General features: G+C 37.3%; 1 protein-coding gene across 3 annotated transcripts; it reads right to left on the bottom strand.

Annotated features, from left to right (window-relative positions):
* Positions 1 to 186: 186 nt before the first annotated feature.
* On the bottom strand, positions 187 to 13,494 carry LOC139963995 (acyl-CoA-binding domain-containing protein 6-like). Of its 3 annotated transcripts, none has more exons than XM_071965284.1 (7): positions 13,261 to 13,494; positions 11,077 to 11,227; positions 10,584 to 10,648; positions 9,893 to 10,051; positions 8,266 to 8,371; positions 7,072 to 7,192; positions 187 to 1,427 (listed from the first exon to the last, which is right to left on the bottom strand). In XM_071965284.1, the coding sequence occupies exons 2-7, from the start codon at positions 11,206 to 11,208 to the stop codon at positions 1,279 to 1,281; spliced, it is 732 nt and encodes a 243-aa protein (XP_071821385.1). In that variant the 5' UTR covers positions 11,209 to 11,227; positions 13,261 to 13,494; the 3' UTR covers positions 187 to 1,278. The 3 variants fall into 3 exon arrangements, with proteins under 3 accessions (XP_071821385.1, XP_071821386.1, XP_071821384.1); XM_071965285.1 differs by having other exon boundaries at positions 13,311 to 13,494; XM_071965283.1 differs by lacking the exon at positions 13,261 to 13,494 and adding an exon at positions 13,080 to 13,254.
* Positions 13,495 to 13,964: the final 470 nt, after the last annotated feature.

Genomic DNA, 13,964 nt, shown 5'->3' with positions numbered 1-13,964 from the left:
CTACTAATAATAGACTCATGTTTATTTGCAGTTATCATCACGTGGAGAATTCATGTCACATATGGATGGTCCTTATCGAAGATTTGTCACGCTGAGCCTTGGTGTCGATTGCATAGCACTCACGTCGCGATCACATGTTCTTCGACTAGACTCGTATATGTTTAGATAAATAAAAGACTGTGGGAATATATTTAAAATTGATTTATTTGTCTTTTTTATGATTTCTTTCTTGTTCTTTATTATCACTTGAAGCATCAAAACAAATTTATGATGACATCATCCCTTACATATGCTACAGTTTGATTCAAAATCACACCTACTGATTTCCAAACAGAACCTGTTGCATATATCTCAATGTTTCCATCTTTTTCTTTCTTGGAGAATCCATTGAATTGTAGGGATTTTATGGTAAGTTTGGAGAGTGGCAGTAAGAAATTATACCCTCAGGAATCTAAAGTCAAGGCATAAAAACAAACCTTTGTGTGACTATGTATAATGTTTGCCACAATCAGATGATATCATAAAACAGCTGCTTTGTAATTTAGATATAGAATCGAGGGAATACAAACATTGGCATTAGAAGCAATGAAATCTACAATCTGGGAGTTAGAAACATGGCTAGTTGAAGTCAAATGAGATCTTTTTATCCACCATTTTTCCCCAAACTGTGATGGTCTGTGAAATGGTAAAATGCATTAAATCTGATATGAACAAACTGTTAATGGAATAATCATCTGATGTGTTGTGTGAGCAACACAAACCATTTGTTGGCATTCAGCTATCTCAATTAGCAGTATGTGGCTGCTTAGCAAGCTACGTGACATCCAAACTATAAGCCTGTTTTACCCTTGGAAAATTCCACTGAAAATTTCAGACATTCTTTTCAGACCTTTGAACTCCCATTGCAATGAACATGAAATTCTGGAATCTACATCTGGCAGGTTAAATGGCTATTCTAAAATAACAAGGGAAATGTTAATAAACATACACTCATTTCACTCTTACCCACTTCAACCATCTCTACCCCCCCCCCCTCACCCCTGTGCCAGCAGTGACATCCAATTATATGTCTGTTTTGTGCAACTAGTTTCATATGTACTTCTGTTCATCAAGGAGATTTCATAGTCCTGAGCTGAGAAGTAACAGAAACCAGTCTTTACTAAAAGCTTGGAAAAGAATCCTTGGAAAATTTTTCGGACACTTTCACACGCATTACTGTCGACGGACTGAGTTCCCGGTGGAAGTGAACAACTTTCAAACAGGGACCATCAACATATGTCAGGTTACATGATGATTGAGTAGTAACTCGAGTATTTCGGAATTGTCTGTTGTATCTGACGGCGTTTGGCCCTCTCCATCTACAAGAGACGAATCCGCTCCTCTTTCTAACAACCTCTCTACTATCGACGAATGTTCGCAGCAGGCAGCTGGAGAAAGAAGGAGAAAGATCATATAAAGGATACTGTCTAGGAACTATCATGTGAATCAGAAAGTACTGACGCCATGAAATGTTATATGCTGGTCAAAGAGAGTGAAATGCATTGACGAGGTCCAAGACGAAGAAGAAGAAGAGATATGGGAGGCATAATTGCAGCAACTGAAAATTTCAAAGAAAATTTGAAATTAAACATTTAATAGAATTTAAAAAAATGATTATGAAAGGACAGCAATTATAGAATTTGAAAAGTGTGCCACCACCACCACCACTTTTCAGTTTTATAAAGTATACTTTTAATATGAAAATATTTCCCCTGCCCCCCCCCCCCCAATTTACCCCAGGTCAAAACATGCAGGCCCAATGCCAAAGTTAGCATTCATGTATGAGAAAAGGACCCAAAAGGGCAGCATATTCTCTCTGTAATAGGATCCACTCCCCCGCCCCCCCCTTCCCTCGAAGTAGAGTGCCTGCATTGACATTAATAAGGGCACACACAGGAAACACTTAAGGTAGTAAGATCATTGGTCTACAGACAGACTTCTTATCACGAATATATTCCGTAAGAAATGTTCTTGTCTGAGAAGGTGATATTTGCAAGGCTAATGAGTTATTTTGTTAAATTATTTTCCACTGGATACATACTTAACCTTACACCCCAGTGTGATAATAAAAAAAAAACAGAAGTTGGACTTTGATCAATGATAATGAATGTGCTTAAGAATATTGTGCTTAAATAAGCATACTAGATAGAAAGATATTAAATATAATTTATGTAAGGACTAGTAAAGTATGTAGACAGTGTTAGAAATACACTACAACATGACCAGAAAGGGGGGGGGGTGGGAGTGGGGGATGGGAGGTGGGGAGGGGGAGGGGATGAGATGTACTAATACAGATATCAGTAGAAAATGTCACACACTAATCAGGGAGCAAATTAGTGTTTATATATTGCATAAGAATTCAATGCTACTGTATTACTTCCAATGACAACAAATCCATACTTAACCACCTATAGTAGAAGACTAATTGAACACTAGGAAGATACTATCTTCACATTCAGACTGAGGACCCCATCATTAAAATACACCCACCCTAATCATAACAGTACCCCTTAACAATAGAACAATGGAATTCCTTTGTTCAAGTGCACCATGCCCATAATAAAAGTCATTCATGTTACGATATAGTTAATCATTTGAAGGTGTTGAAATATTTACATTACCTTTTAACAAAATACTTAGGATTAACTATTGATGAACATTTATCATGGAAGCAACATATTAATGATCTATGTAAATGTTTACTTAAGTTTCGTTTCGTATCGTTTATTTGGTTTGTCGCTTCATGAGTAAACACATAGTTTCACACATAAGATAAATGGTAGTAACAGAACTTATATATATACATTATATACTTATTTTTTATTGGTATCGTGTATAAACCCATTTCCTCCTTTTCATTTCGCACCAACTGGTCACTAGCTTTGATAAACTGCATTGGTTTTTCTTAGTGTCCTTCATATGTCATCCTTCCTCAGTTTTATTAATGACTACTTGTCCCTCAGTTTTGTACGTTTGCTTAATAGGGACATAGGAAAGATACATTTTGAGATAAAATGTCTAAATTTTGTGATCAATCCTCCAAATTTGGAGATAAAAAAATACATAATTAAAAAAAAAGAGATTTGAGGACACTTATTTCTTTTTTCTTATGTCCCTATTAAGCCACCGTAGTTTTGTGTGCCGTATGAGAAATAAATTCGACCGTGTACTTCACATAGCTGAATCATTTCGTCCTTGGCAAGGAACTAAATATAGTGAATATCTCTAAGATAGAATTGCTTTGTTGTTCATATCAACTTGATAATATATTTACTTTGTAGACAAACAATTAAGATGCAAAGGTCATTGAAGGATGCACCTGCCTTGGCCTACAAAGTTCTGATAAGATAAATAATGACAGAGATTAAAGGCAAAGCAATAAAGATCCAAGTAAGTGGGGGGGGGGACCAGGGAGGGAAAGGAAGGAGGGGAGTTTGAAAGAAGCTATATATTTTTTGATATTCCATTTGCATTACTAAGTTGGGTAGCAAACTCAATATATATTATTTTAAGGGGGTGGGTATGGGAGGGAGGGGGTGAGATATCCTTGCACCAATTTGGGGAGATTCTTTATGTATTTGCACAAAACATTGCTTTAGAATTTCAGACAAATTTTTTGGTCCTGAGACCATCCACCACAACATGATACCTGTTACGTGCACGTGCATGTACGACTCAAGTCTAGGAAGATTATCCAATAGGGACTGAGATGATCTGGGTTACCAGACATTTTGAAAACATTTTGAAGACATTTTCTATTGTAGCCAACATGCAATGCACAGAAATTACTGAGTAACTTCCTATCGCAAACATATTTGATCACTAACGGATCAAAGGTACTTTGTAAAATGGATTTTGTAAACAATGCTGCTCTATAAATAACTTGCAGACTTTTTTTTAATTTGTGAAAGATGGTATTAAAATAGATTTTGTCTTCAGATGTTAGGGACAATGATGGACCCAACACAGCTGTTACGTGCAACAGTCGCCCACTGAAACAGAGTGGTGGCGCAATTGCTAAATTAAACACAACTTGAGAAGATTGAAATGGATCGTTGGGGGTGCTATTGTTATTATTCACCAAATGGTGCTCATGCAGTCATGCAAGTACTCAAAAGTAACCCAAATGCATATTACTGTTTACTGAATACAAAGCCATGATTAAAAAACTGATGAAAATCATTCCGAAAGACTTCCCTATTAACAGCACTATTTTTTTTAATTTTCCACTTTTATTATATATTCATCTTTTTCAATACGTTTTTTATTCTATTTTTTCTTTTTTTATTGGTTTTCATGGCAAACCAGCACTGCTTTTTTATTTTTCATACATGTCACCAAAAACAATTCATGTGAGAGGATAGGGTAAAGAGTTCCAGTCTTTGAGAACTAATGAAATTTTAAGATAAGAATTTCAAAATATAACCAATTTGAAGGTGTACGGTTCCTATCTTCCGTCTCTCACCCACAACCAATATGTTTAATCTTCTGCTGACTGAGTGATATTCTATAGCTCACTCCTTAACTTTTGCTCTTTTTAGATTTTCCTTTACTGACCTGTACAATAAATGTAGCCTACCAACTCACTGCTCTCCAGAACAGAAAACAACTCAAGGTAACACCACATTGCTCACAGAACGCCAAACTATGATTCATTTACAAATATTTTCCAAAGTTGCAAGGTATAAGAGCATTCTATAATTTCACATTCTGACCTCTGTTAACCCCATTTTCACCCACACAAAATAACTACATTGCCATTTTCGTTGGTCTACACTTTAACAAAAAGGTCAGACTTGAGTTTGGAGTCCCATAAGCAAGAGTACGGAGGACTACAAGTACCATTCACCTTGGTGTGAGTACAAGCATGAGTACAAAGGCTGAAAGCTGGATTTAGAGTATAATAATCAGGGTTCTAGCCAGCTTTTTAGTCAAAATGGGTGGAGATCCACGTGGAATATCAACTCCGATGCCGCAGGGGTGCATTCAAGGGGTCAAGCACCTGGTGGGGGGTCCAGGGGGCAAAGACCCTGCAAGTTCGCATTTTAGCGCTTTTTGGAAGCAGTTAAGATACTTGAAATTCAAGCTATTTTTGCCAAGCATTATTTCATAAAGGTTCAAATATTCTGCAAATAACCTATACATGACTGTTAGAAGTAAGCTACAGTGTAAAGAATAGAACAATGAAGGGAAGAAAATCATCTAACCATTCGACTATAGTCAAAGTTACGTAGGCTGCCTGCATAACTACAGTACTGGGTTGGAATTGTGACTGTTACGGTAGGCTGGCCGAGTTGATTGACAAAAATATGCCAGTGGTAATACATAGCCTATGCCTGCTCATAAAAAAGTTGGAAATAACTGCATGATTTTTTTGGTGTTTTCACACTAGCGCTGGGCCGACTTCAACTTTGTTGCATCGAAGTCTGATCTACAGTGTTTGCAAACACACTGATAATCTTTCACAAGCATCAATATAACTTTTAAAAAAATCTATAAGGACAAGTGACAGTAAAGGCAACTATGCTATTTGGCAACTATGCTAAATTAAATGATGACTTTTCTGCATATTTAGGTAAAAAACCACATCCTCATAGACCTTTGAGTTTGCAAAGATAAGGAATTTTCTAACTTTGGTCATATTTTAGTAATTTCATTGGGGAATATCAGATGGAATGATGTCATCTTGAATCGAAAAGCCTGAAGCTGTTCTTCGTTATAATATTTCAAGCCTTCCTATCTGTAGGGGATATTTTCCTACAAATGGCATTTTGAGGAAACTACAGAGATTATTGACAAATATAAAGCAAAAATTCCAATTGTAGCAGGTTTCAAGAATAAATCAAGAGAAGATGATAGTAGCATTTAGTAAAGCTTTTGCAAAAAAATAGGACCCATCTACCCAGATGACAACACAGACCTCCTACTGTGATTCACTTCCTGGTGTAAGGTAGGGTTTAGGGAATAGGTTACCTTCAATCAACCGTATCTCGAGTAAGGAAATAAAGATATTGAGAAGGAGCGTTCTGCTCTCGTTAAAATATTAACGTTCCACCCCCTCCCCCCCACCCCGTCACTCCTCTTCTCATAGCTCTCTTCCAACCCTTTTTCCTCCACACCTTCCTGTCTTTGTCATTCTCCAGTTTATTCCCTACCCCCTTCCCTAAATCCTCTCTTTGCCCCTTGACAGTTTATGTTCTACCTCTCCTCTTCCCCTGTTGGTTTCTTTCTGTCTTCTATCCATCCCTTGTCTACTAATCCTCTTACATCTATCTCTTTGTGTTCACCATGCTCATTAACCTGTCTGTATTCTGTGCATGTTTTTGTCCCATCTGTTACTGTTACTTGTCATTTAGCCACTGAAGAAGATCCTGCTGGGATGGAAACGTCAGGCCAACTTACTTTTACACAAGATATTAAAGTGTTACAATTGTCTGCCACCTACATATCCATTTAAGTCATAAATAAAATATTTTCACCTTAACACTGGAAACCTTCAGTTACTTAATAACCACACATTGGTGATTTGTATACTGCTAAAACCATTAAACTCAAACCATTATTGTATTACAAGCGGTATCTCTTGGATTTTAAAAGAAACATTTTAGTATTTAATGCTGTGAAATGGTCCGAAACGACATAGCATAATTCAAACAGGTCATCATATGGTGTATGCTACTGGTTTTGAGCACAATAAACAGTTGCCACGTATTTATTAACACTTTGTCAAAGAAGTGATCCCTTCTCCACAGAAAATTACTTTGTGAACTTCTCTGTGGAGAATCTGAGGTTATGCCTTGCATTTAACTACTTTGCATGGAAGTCAACACAATACAAACTGCCCATTGGAAAGTATAGGGAACTAACGAAACTAATGGGTACTGACCATGGAGCCACTGACAAACTGAACAGACTGCACAGGCTGCCGAGCAGCTTTGAGACTGGGATTTATAGAGGTTTAAGCTAACATGAAATATATTACAGACAGAAAATGACAAAACTAAAAAAACTGAACAAACAAGAAGTGTTTACCATAATGGAGTGGGGTTTGTCCATCTGCATCTGGGTGGTTGACATCTGCTCCCAGTTGAAGCAACAAGTCAATCACTTTGATGTAGCCTCGGTCGCATGCCCAATGAATAAGAGCCAAACCCTGATGTGATAATTATATGTAGGGAGAAAAATAAACCACATCATCACTATTTACTACTACATTGTAAGCTATAAACACTTCAAACATCTAGGTAAGCACTATATCTTTCTTATATTGGGATCATCCTCACTGTCTCATGAATTTTCAGTTTACTAGAATGAGGACTTCACAAATCTATTGTTTGATATAGCTAATCATTGCAGCCGTTTTTACTTATAATATCAACGGAAACGCCAGTGATGAGTAACCACTGCAAACATATAAGTACTGTACTATCTTTCATAAATTGGGAAACCTCAGTGCTTCATGATACTCCAGTGTCAAAAAGAGGTCTCTACAAGTTACAATGGCCTACCAAGCTTTCATAGCAGAGGTAACTAGCTAGCCTAATTTGCATATCTAAAAATCTTGGCTGAAGCAACAATTGTCATTAATTGTTGACAGATGACTTAAGGATAAAATTTAAATTGAATATGTCGTAGAATGTTAGAAATCATTGCTGGGTGTCCAAGTTATATTTCTTTACCACTTGAGGAGCTGATATCGACAATTATGCCTTAATGGTTGATAGCTGAATATCTTGAAAACCCAAACAGTTACAGAAGGATTTACACAATAGCACTAAAATGTTTTCTTTTTCTTGTCTCATGACATGTAAAGGCATAAATTCTGACCAAAAGTCATCCTTTGAGGCTAACTACCAGCTAATTGCAACTTTTAGATTCGAAACTTTATCAAAGTCTGTCAAAAGGCAAAACGAGAACACTTCTAGCTTTGGGTGGTAGAAAGAGAAGGAAGGACATTGACCTGTAAAGCCTGGTCGCAGAGGGTGTACAGTGCTAAAGGGTCACCAGATCACTCTAGGCATGGTAGAGGGAGATTGTTGAGGTTTTGAGGAGACAGGTAAGCGAGGAATGGAAGTAAACACAAGGAACACATAATGGACAATGTAGAGAAGCTTGCACAAGTAACATTTCGTGAGTCTGGTGAAAAATGAGATATGTTTTATGAAGGAAACCAGCTTTTTTCAAAAATAATTCTAAACGATAAATAGCCACGTTACGGGACCTTACCGAGTCATCTAGTTGATTGAGATGGTTGGGAGAAGTCGATAAAAATCGCTGCACTTCCTCAAGGTTACCTTCTTTGCACCAATCAAAGATTGTCTTGTCGGATTCACTGCAGGAAAGAGTAGAAATTGAAAGATATCCTTTGCTGGGTTCGCAGACAGCCAGGTGATATCCACTGCATGACTAGTGGAAGACAGTCAAACATTTTATCGCATTTATCTCAATTCTCCCACAGTACATTTGGTGTTGCATAACAAATTGGTACCCTCCCCCCCCCCGCCCCAAATGGGAAACTGACGACCCAGTGATGTATACCAGCTTCTTGACACGGAACCTCAAGAACAGAATTTGCGGTAATTTAGGAACACAAAGACAAATTTCATAAACCCTAAACTAGCCCTGCGCAGAAATGTGAACACTTTATTATTCCCTGAAAGATAATGTGGATCTTCAGCATTTTATGAAGACATGCGGTGGTATCGGTCGTAACAGAACCGTAAACTACGGCTCTGGGTCCTAATGCATGTAATCTGTACTGTTTACGGATCTCCAAAGATTTTTTAAAGTAATGTAACATAACTCAATCTATGTGCCAGTTTTGAAAATATGTTCAAAAAGATATCGTCTTCAATAACTACGAGAAGACAGCAGGTATAGGTCCTGTATATTCCATTTCGGAAAGTGTGGATACTTTGCATGTGTAAAGTTGCCAAACGAACGGTGGGTAACATGTCAGTTATGAAGAGTTAAAACCAAGATTTTAACTTGAAATATGTCATGCTATGTGTGAATTAGGGAATGTGTAGCCTGTAGTTTGCCCAGAAGTGTCTGTCAGAGATTCCTCAAAGGAATTCTCCAAGACTTCATAGACTGCCGCTTGTCAAGTTTTGCGGAACTAGAGAGGACCGATCTGACAGCCCTCTCTGTTGATTAAGGGAGATCAAAAATACTAGTGGGAAACTTTCGTAATGACAAATATTTATATAATTGGTATACATACGCCATTTTAAAAATGGTAAATAGTACAAGTTATGTCAAGACAAAAACAGAATGTAATCTGGTCACTACATACTCTAAAGATCCTGTTGCCAATCTCTGCATTTAACTGTAAACAACCAATTTTCAGAGCATGACCCGCCTGGTATTCAAAGGTCATGAACACACCTTCAAAATTCCCTTGCTACAGTTTGAAAATTTGATAGAACCAATAAAGGTGGCTATTACAGTAAGGCACTTATTGGAGCGGCTTTTAATCAATTTGCCTATTCTTTTCGATACTACACAAAAAGGAGTGAACTAGAGGTAAAAGATATTGAAAGATTTCCAATTTGCCTCTAGATATATATATTTTAATGCAACAGTAAACTTTGTCCTGATCAACAGACCGTCGAGTATCAGATAACCATTTCTTCATTCATTATACTGTACTTGCTCATTAAGAGTTCATTTGGTGACAAATTCTTTCAGGCTGTCTTAGTATGATCTTATTTAGTTATACTTGGGTAGGCTTTGTAAAATTGCCAATGGAATGCTCAATGCAACAGGCTACTCTGTATATGTCTCTGTTAAAAGTAAGTTTGAACTTGTTATCAGCTTGCTTTTATCCATGATACCAGATGGAGGAATTTACCATATGTCCCCTTCATCTCGGTATAAGGTGCTCACACCGACCCCAAGTCCTCCTCTGGACTTAGAGTCCCTCCAGTTGTCATCAATAACGTCCATCTTCTCAACGTACTTTTCCATTGCTTCGTCTCTACTCATGCCGCCTAACTTACTCCAAGCGTCCCTGAGTATAGATTGAAAAGATAAAAGGTGTTACACAGCACGTAATGCATGAAGAGTATTGAATCATATACACAACCCTGGTGCACCAAATGGTACAAACCCCTTGTGTGCAATAATGGGGGTCACGACCAACAAATCAAGAACCTCATGAGTCTTGGCCGCCATGTGCAGCGATATCAAAGCATTACACTTCCAGTCAAGCACACCATCTGAATATCTTGACGAGGATCAAGGCCTAAATCATAAACCCTCACGCTGGTGCCCCACCACCACAACAACACCTGAATATCATATCAAGAGCAGCTATGGGACTTGGGCACCTGTTCCTCCCCACACTGCCCCCCCCCCCCCCTTCAACCTATCTCAGCATCCAGTATTCTTCCCTCTGTGTATGTTACTGATCTTTAAACTTGATTCAGAAAGCACTGCTGTCATCTTGTTAAAAAAAAAGAATAGATAAACAATAGTTTATGCTGTGTAAATATTTTGACACCTAATATTTCATTTTGCATGTTTCAAAAAGAAAAACTTACCATTTCTGTCTGCCTTGAAAGTCAAACATTCCAGGTCTTTTTGTACTGCATTGACCATTTTTGGCCTGAACATGAAGGAAAAGCAGATAAATATGCAAGAATGATTCTACCAAAAGAGAAAAAAAAGCACCGCTGTATTATAACTTCCTTTTTAATGATAAATGGAAAGTAGGCTGAATTTCCTATAATATCGTCACACAAGGATGGCCCATATATATACGTACCATGGTTGATGAGGATGACCAGTGGTGAAAACATGGTAAATTTGGACATTGTGAGATCATTCATCTTGATCACTGCATATATACACTGCATGCTGGCCTAGATTTGATGCTGTCGAGTGAGGTCGTTATTGGCAAGATCAGGTTTAAATTAAAAGATCATTAAGAAAATATTTTTATTTTATTGTTTTAGTATTATTTTATTAATTAATATTTGTTTATCATATAAATGGTTGATTCTCACTACAATTGATCTAAACCTTCACACTCACCTGCTTGAAATGTGCATAGAAAAACAAAAGATTTTCTTTAGGTAGTTGATCAACCAGAGATTTCAGATGCTCAGCAGCTTTGTAAAATGACTCTTCTAGCTCCGATTCCTCTTCCTCGAAATATTCTTCCATCTTGTTTTTGAAGATTAATCTAGTAGCAAGGAGAAATTTTAATTGGTTAAAGGTGAACCATACAGGAACCAAGCACTGTCCTTTTAAAGAAATGTTAGAATAAGATCAGATTTATTTGGACTTTTAAGCAAAACATTTATCGGAGGATACACCCATTCTTTCAGTTCAGTTGTCGACGCAATTTGAATTTCTCAATTAGTAACGATATGTCTTGTAATTGAAACAACGAGGTGAATACATCTATCAAAGATGTTACTCTACTAGTGTGGGTTAACTTATCTTCTGTAATATTTCACACCAGAGGAGTTTCTGATATTTCTACAAATCAATCAAACCAACAGCTGTAGACAGTGGTATGCCATTTTTATATATTAATATTTCTTGAACATATCTTTCCCTGTGGAATAGAGAAGAAATTATTCCCTTTACTTCATGCAATGATAGGTAGCTCTACATGGTAAGAAATGTGTCATCTGCTACCCACATTATATGATACTGTTTGAAAGTTAATCAAAAAGGAAAAGGCCATTACTACTGGCCCAGCAGTGCTGGCTGAAACAGAGAAACATGTCATGAATGTTCACATATATGGCAATCAGACAAACAAGGGCTGTACACTCTACTTGTATGAAAGGAATCCCATGTTGAGAGCTGCATCTTCTGGGACTATACATACGGATTGATATATTACAAATAGAATTGTGAATCTGTTATCCTTATTAGTTAAAACATGTAGACTTAACACATATTGAAGTTGAATGATAGTTGTGAGAGCCTAAGAGAGGTATGGTAGGTAGAAATGCTTTTCAAAAAAAGTCACCCAGGAAAAAACCTGGGCACGAAAATTCAAACAGACTGATCCGCTGTCAACCACATGATCTTGTTGAACCCATTGCTTGGTTCTTCAATTACCAAGTGTGAACATGGAAATTGTGCACTCTTGATTGGTTACTTTAAAACTACCAGAAGAATAGAAGTTAGAACAAATGTATATTGATAATTATCCAGCAGTCTGCAGTCAAATAGCCATGGAGCAATTACAGAATACCCTGCAACTCACATACTTCTGGCTTTCTAAGAACTGTAATAGTTTAATACATTGTTTACTACAGCCTTGTATATCAACTTTGAAGTTCTGGTCATAATCTGTGAGATTCAAGAGTTGCAGGGTGTTCTGCAATTAAGCAACAGCCACAACATAAAGAATATTCCCTTCTCCACTCTTTCACCCTCCCATCCATTTTATAGAGGCCTAGGTTATGCCTAATGATAAGAGAATGGGAAGAGCTCTCAAAAAAGTGTGGCACAGTCAACACTCTTCCTGCAGCCTATACATAAAGGCCGTGGCTATTCTTACGACTAGTGGTAACAATTATTTATAAACTATTCTTACGACATCGGCGAATTCTTGCAAATTCAAAGTTAATAAAGCAACTGCGCATGTACAGTAGTAGGGGTAACCCTAACCCTAACTCAAACCCTCAATCCAACCCTAACCCTGAACCTAACCCTAACCAGAAATTATTGTTACTCCTGGTCGTTAAAATAGTACTCCTAGTTGTAAAAATAGCAACTGCACATGTGCAAAAGGTCATTACTGTTACGACTAGTCGTAAGAATAGCCACTTTGATACATAAATCAAAGTTGTACTGTGCCAATGCTACTGACACATGTTTATTAGGGACTATGTTGGCGGTCTCGTCGGGAACGCCTGTGGGCTACAAGTAGATCGAACGTTGAGCCTAACTTTCAGCCCAGGTCTAAAGTTAGAAATTAATTTAGGGCTTGCTGTAAGTTTAAGTCTAACGTTAGGCCTAGGCTAGTATGCATAGCCTACTGTACGTGTAAATAATGTAGGCTAGTCTCAAACCTCAAAGTTCGCTCTCAATTTCAAGAGATCACAATAACTGTTACTTAAGAAACTTGGGCGAGCTCAAAACCAGAATATATCTCAGAGCGTTCTATTTTGAATAAGACATCAACGTTTTTCTACCATCCAACGTACTCCAGCCGACTTATAACAACATATTCACATCAAATCACATTGTCACCTGTTCCACGAAACAGAAAGTAGCCTATAGTGTTACTTGCAAAGGCTAACCCTGCCGTATTATCATGGATTTTGCCAGTCAGTTGTCATCGACGGGTTCATATTTTGTTAGCAGTGTTACAATTGCCTTCATTCATCCATATTTAGCACTAAAGAAAAAAATCAAATTTTGTCAAAGTGTACAGAATGTAAGGGCAATTTTGATTTTTTTTTTCTTTTCCTGCATTTACATTTGGACTTGGAAGTAAAGAGGGCGTTATTGATGTTTGTATTCCTTGATTGTTTTCTCTTTCGTATGTCTCATTGTGGATAAATGCTGTAAAACTGTGGGCGGCCAATACCGCAAAAACAGAAAACGGCAAATCGAACACTACCAGGTCAAAACAAAACCATGAAAGCGAAATAAACAATTAATAATAAAATACAAATATATTATTGCCAAATTAAAACCTTTAACGATCAAAAGTTGTGTTTCCATATTATATATTCCAAGATTAATATGAAATTCTCCAAATCGAATTAACGTACGAGCCAGACTTTCAGAACTTTAAGAAATGCTTCATTGGTTCCAAATTATAGCACGCTATAGCTAGGAAAGCTTTATGATTACGTAATCGACCTGACACGGTCGTAACTCAACATCAGGTTCCTCAGTTAGCCTGCATAGCTTCTTAACACCGTCATTTCTACACGGTAGGTAATCAT

Source organism: Apostichopus japonicus, chromosome 22 (genome assembly GCF_037975245.1).
Source record: "Apostichopus japonicus isolate 1M-3 chromosome 22, ASM3797524v1, whole genome shotgun sequence".
Classification (NCBI taxonomy): Eukaryota; Metazoa; Echinodermata; class Holothuroidea; order Aspidochirotida; family Stichopodidae; genus Apostichopus; species Apostichopus japonicus.
Note: the sequence above shows the minus strand (reverse complement) of the source record. Positions and strands in the feature narration are given on the sequence as shown.

What these genes read in the sequence shown, in the direction of transcription:
- LOC139963995 (XM_071965284.1), bottom strand. Translation starts at nt 11,208, where the DNA reads ATGGAAGAATATTTCGAGGAAGAGGAATCGGAGCTAGAAGAGTCATTT. An exon ending in TCTATGCACATTTCAAGCAG is followed by an intron (nt 10,649 to 11,076) that starts GTGAGTGTGAAG and finishes CTTCATGTTCAG; the next exon opens with GCCAAAAATGGTCAATGCAG. An exon ending in CGAGATGAAGGGGACATATG is followed by an intron (nt 8,372 to 9,892) that starts GTAAATTCCTCC and finishes TCTTTCCTGCAG; the next exon opens with TGAATCCGACAAGACAATCT.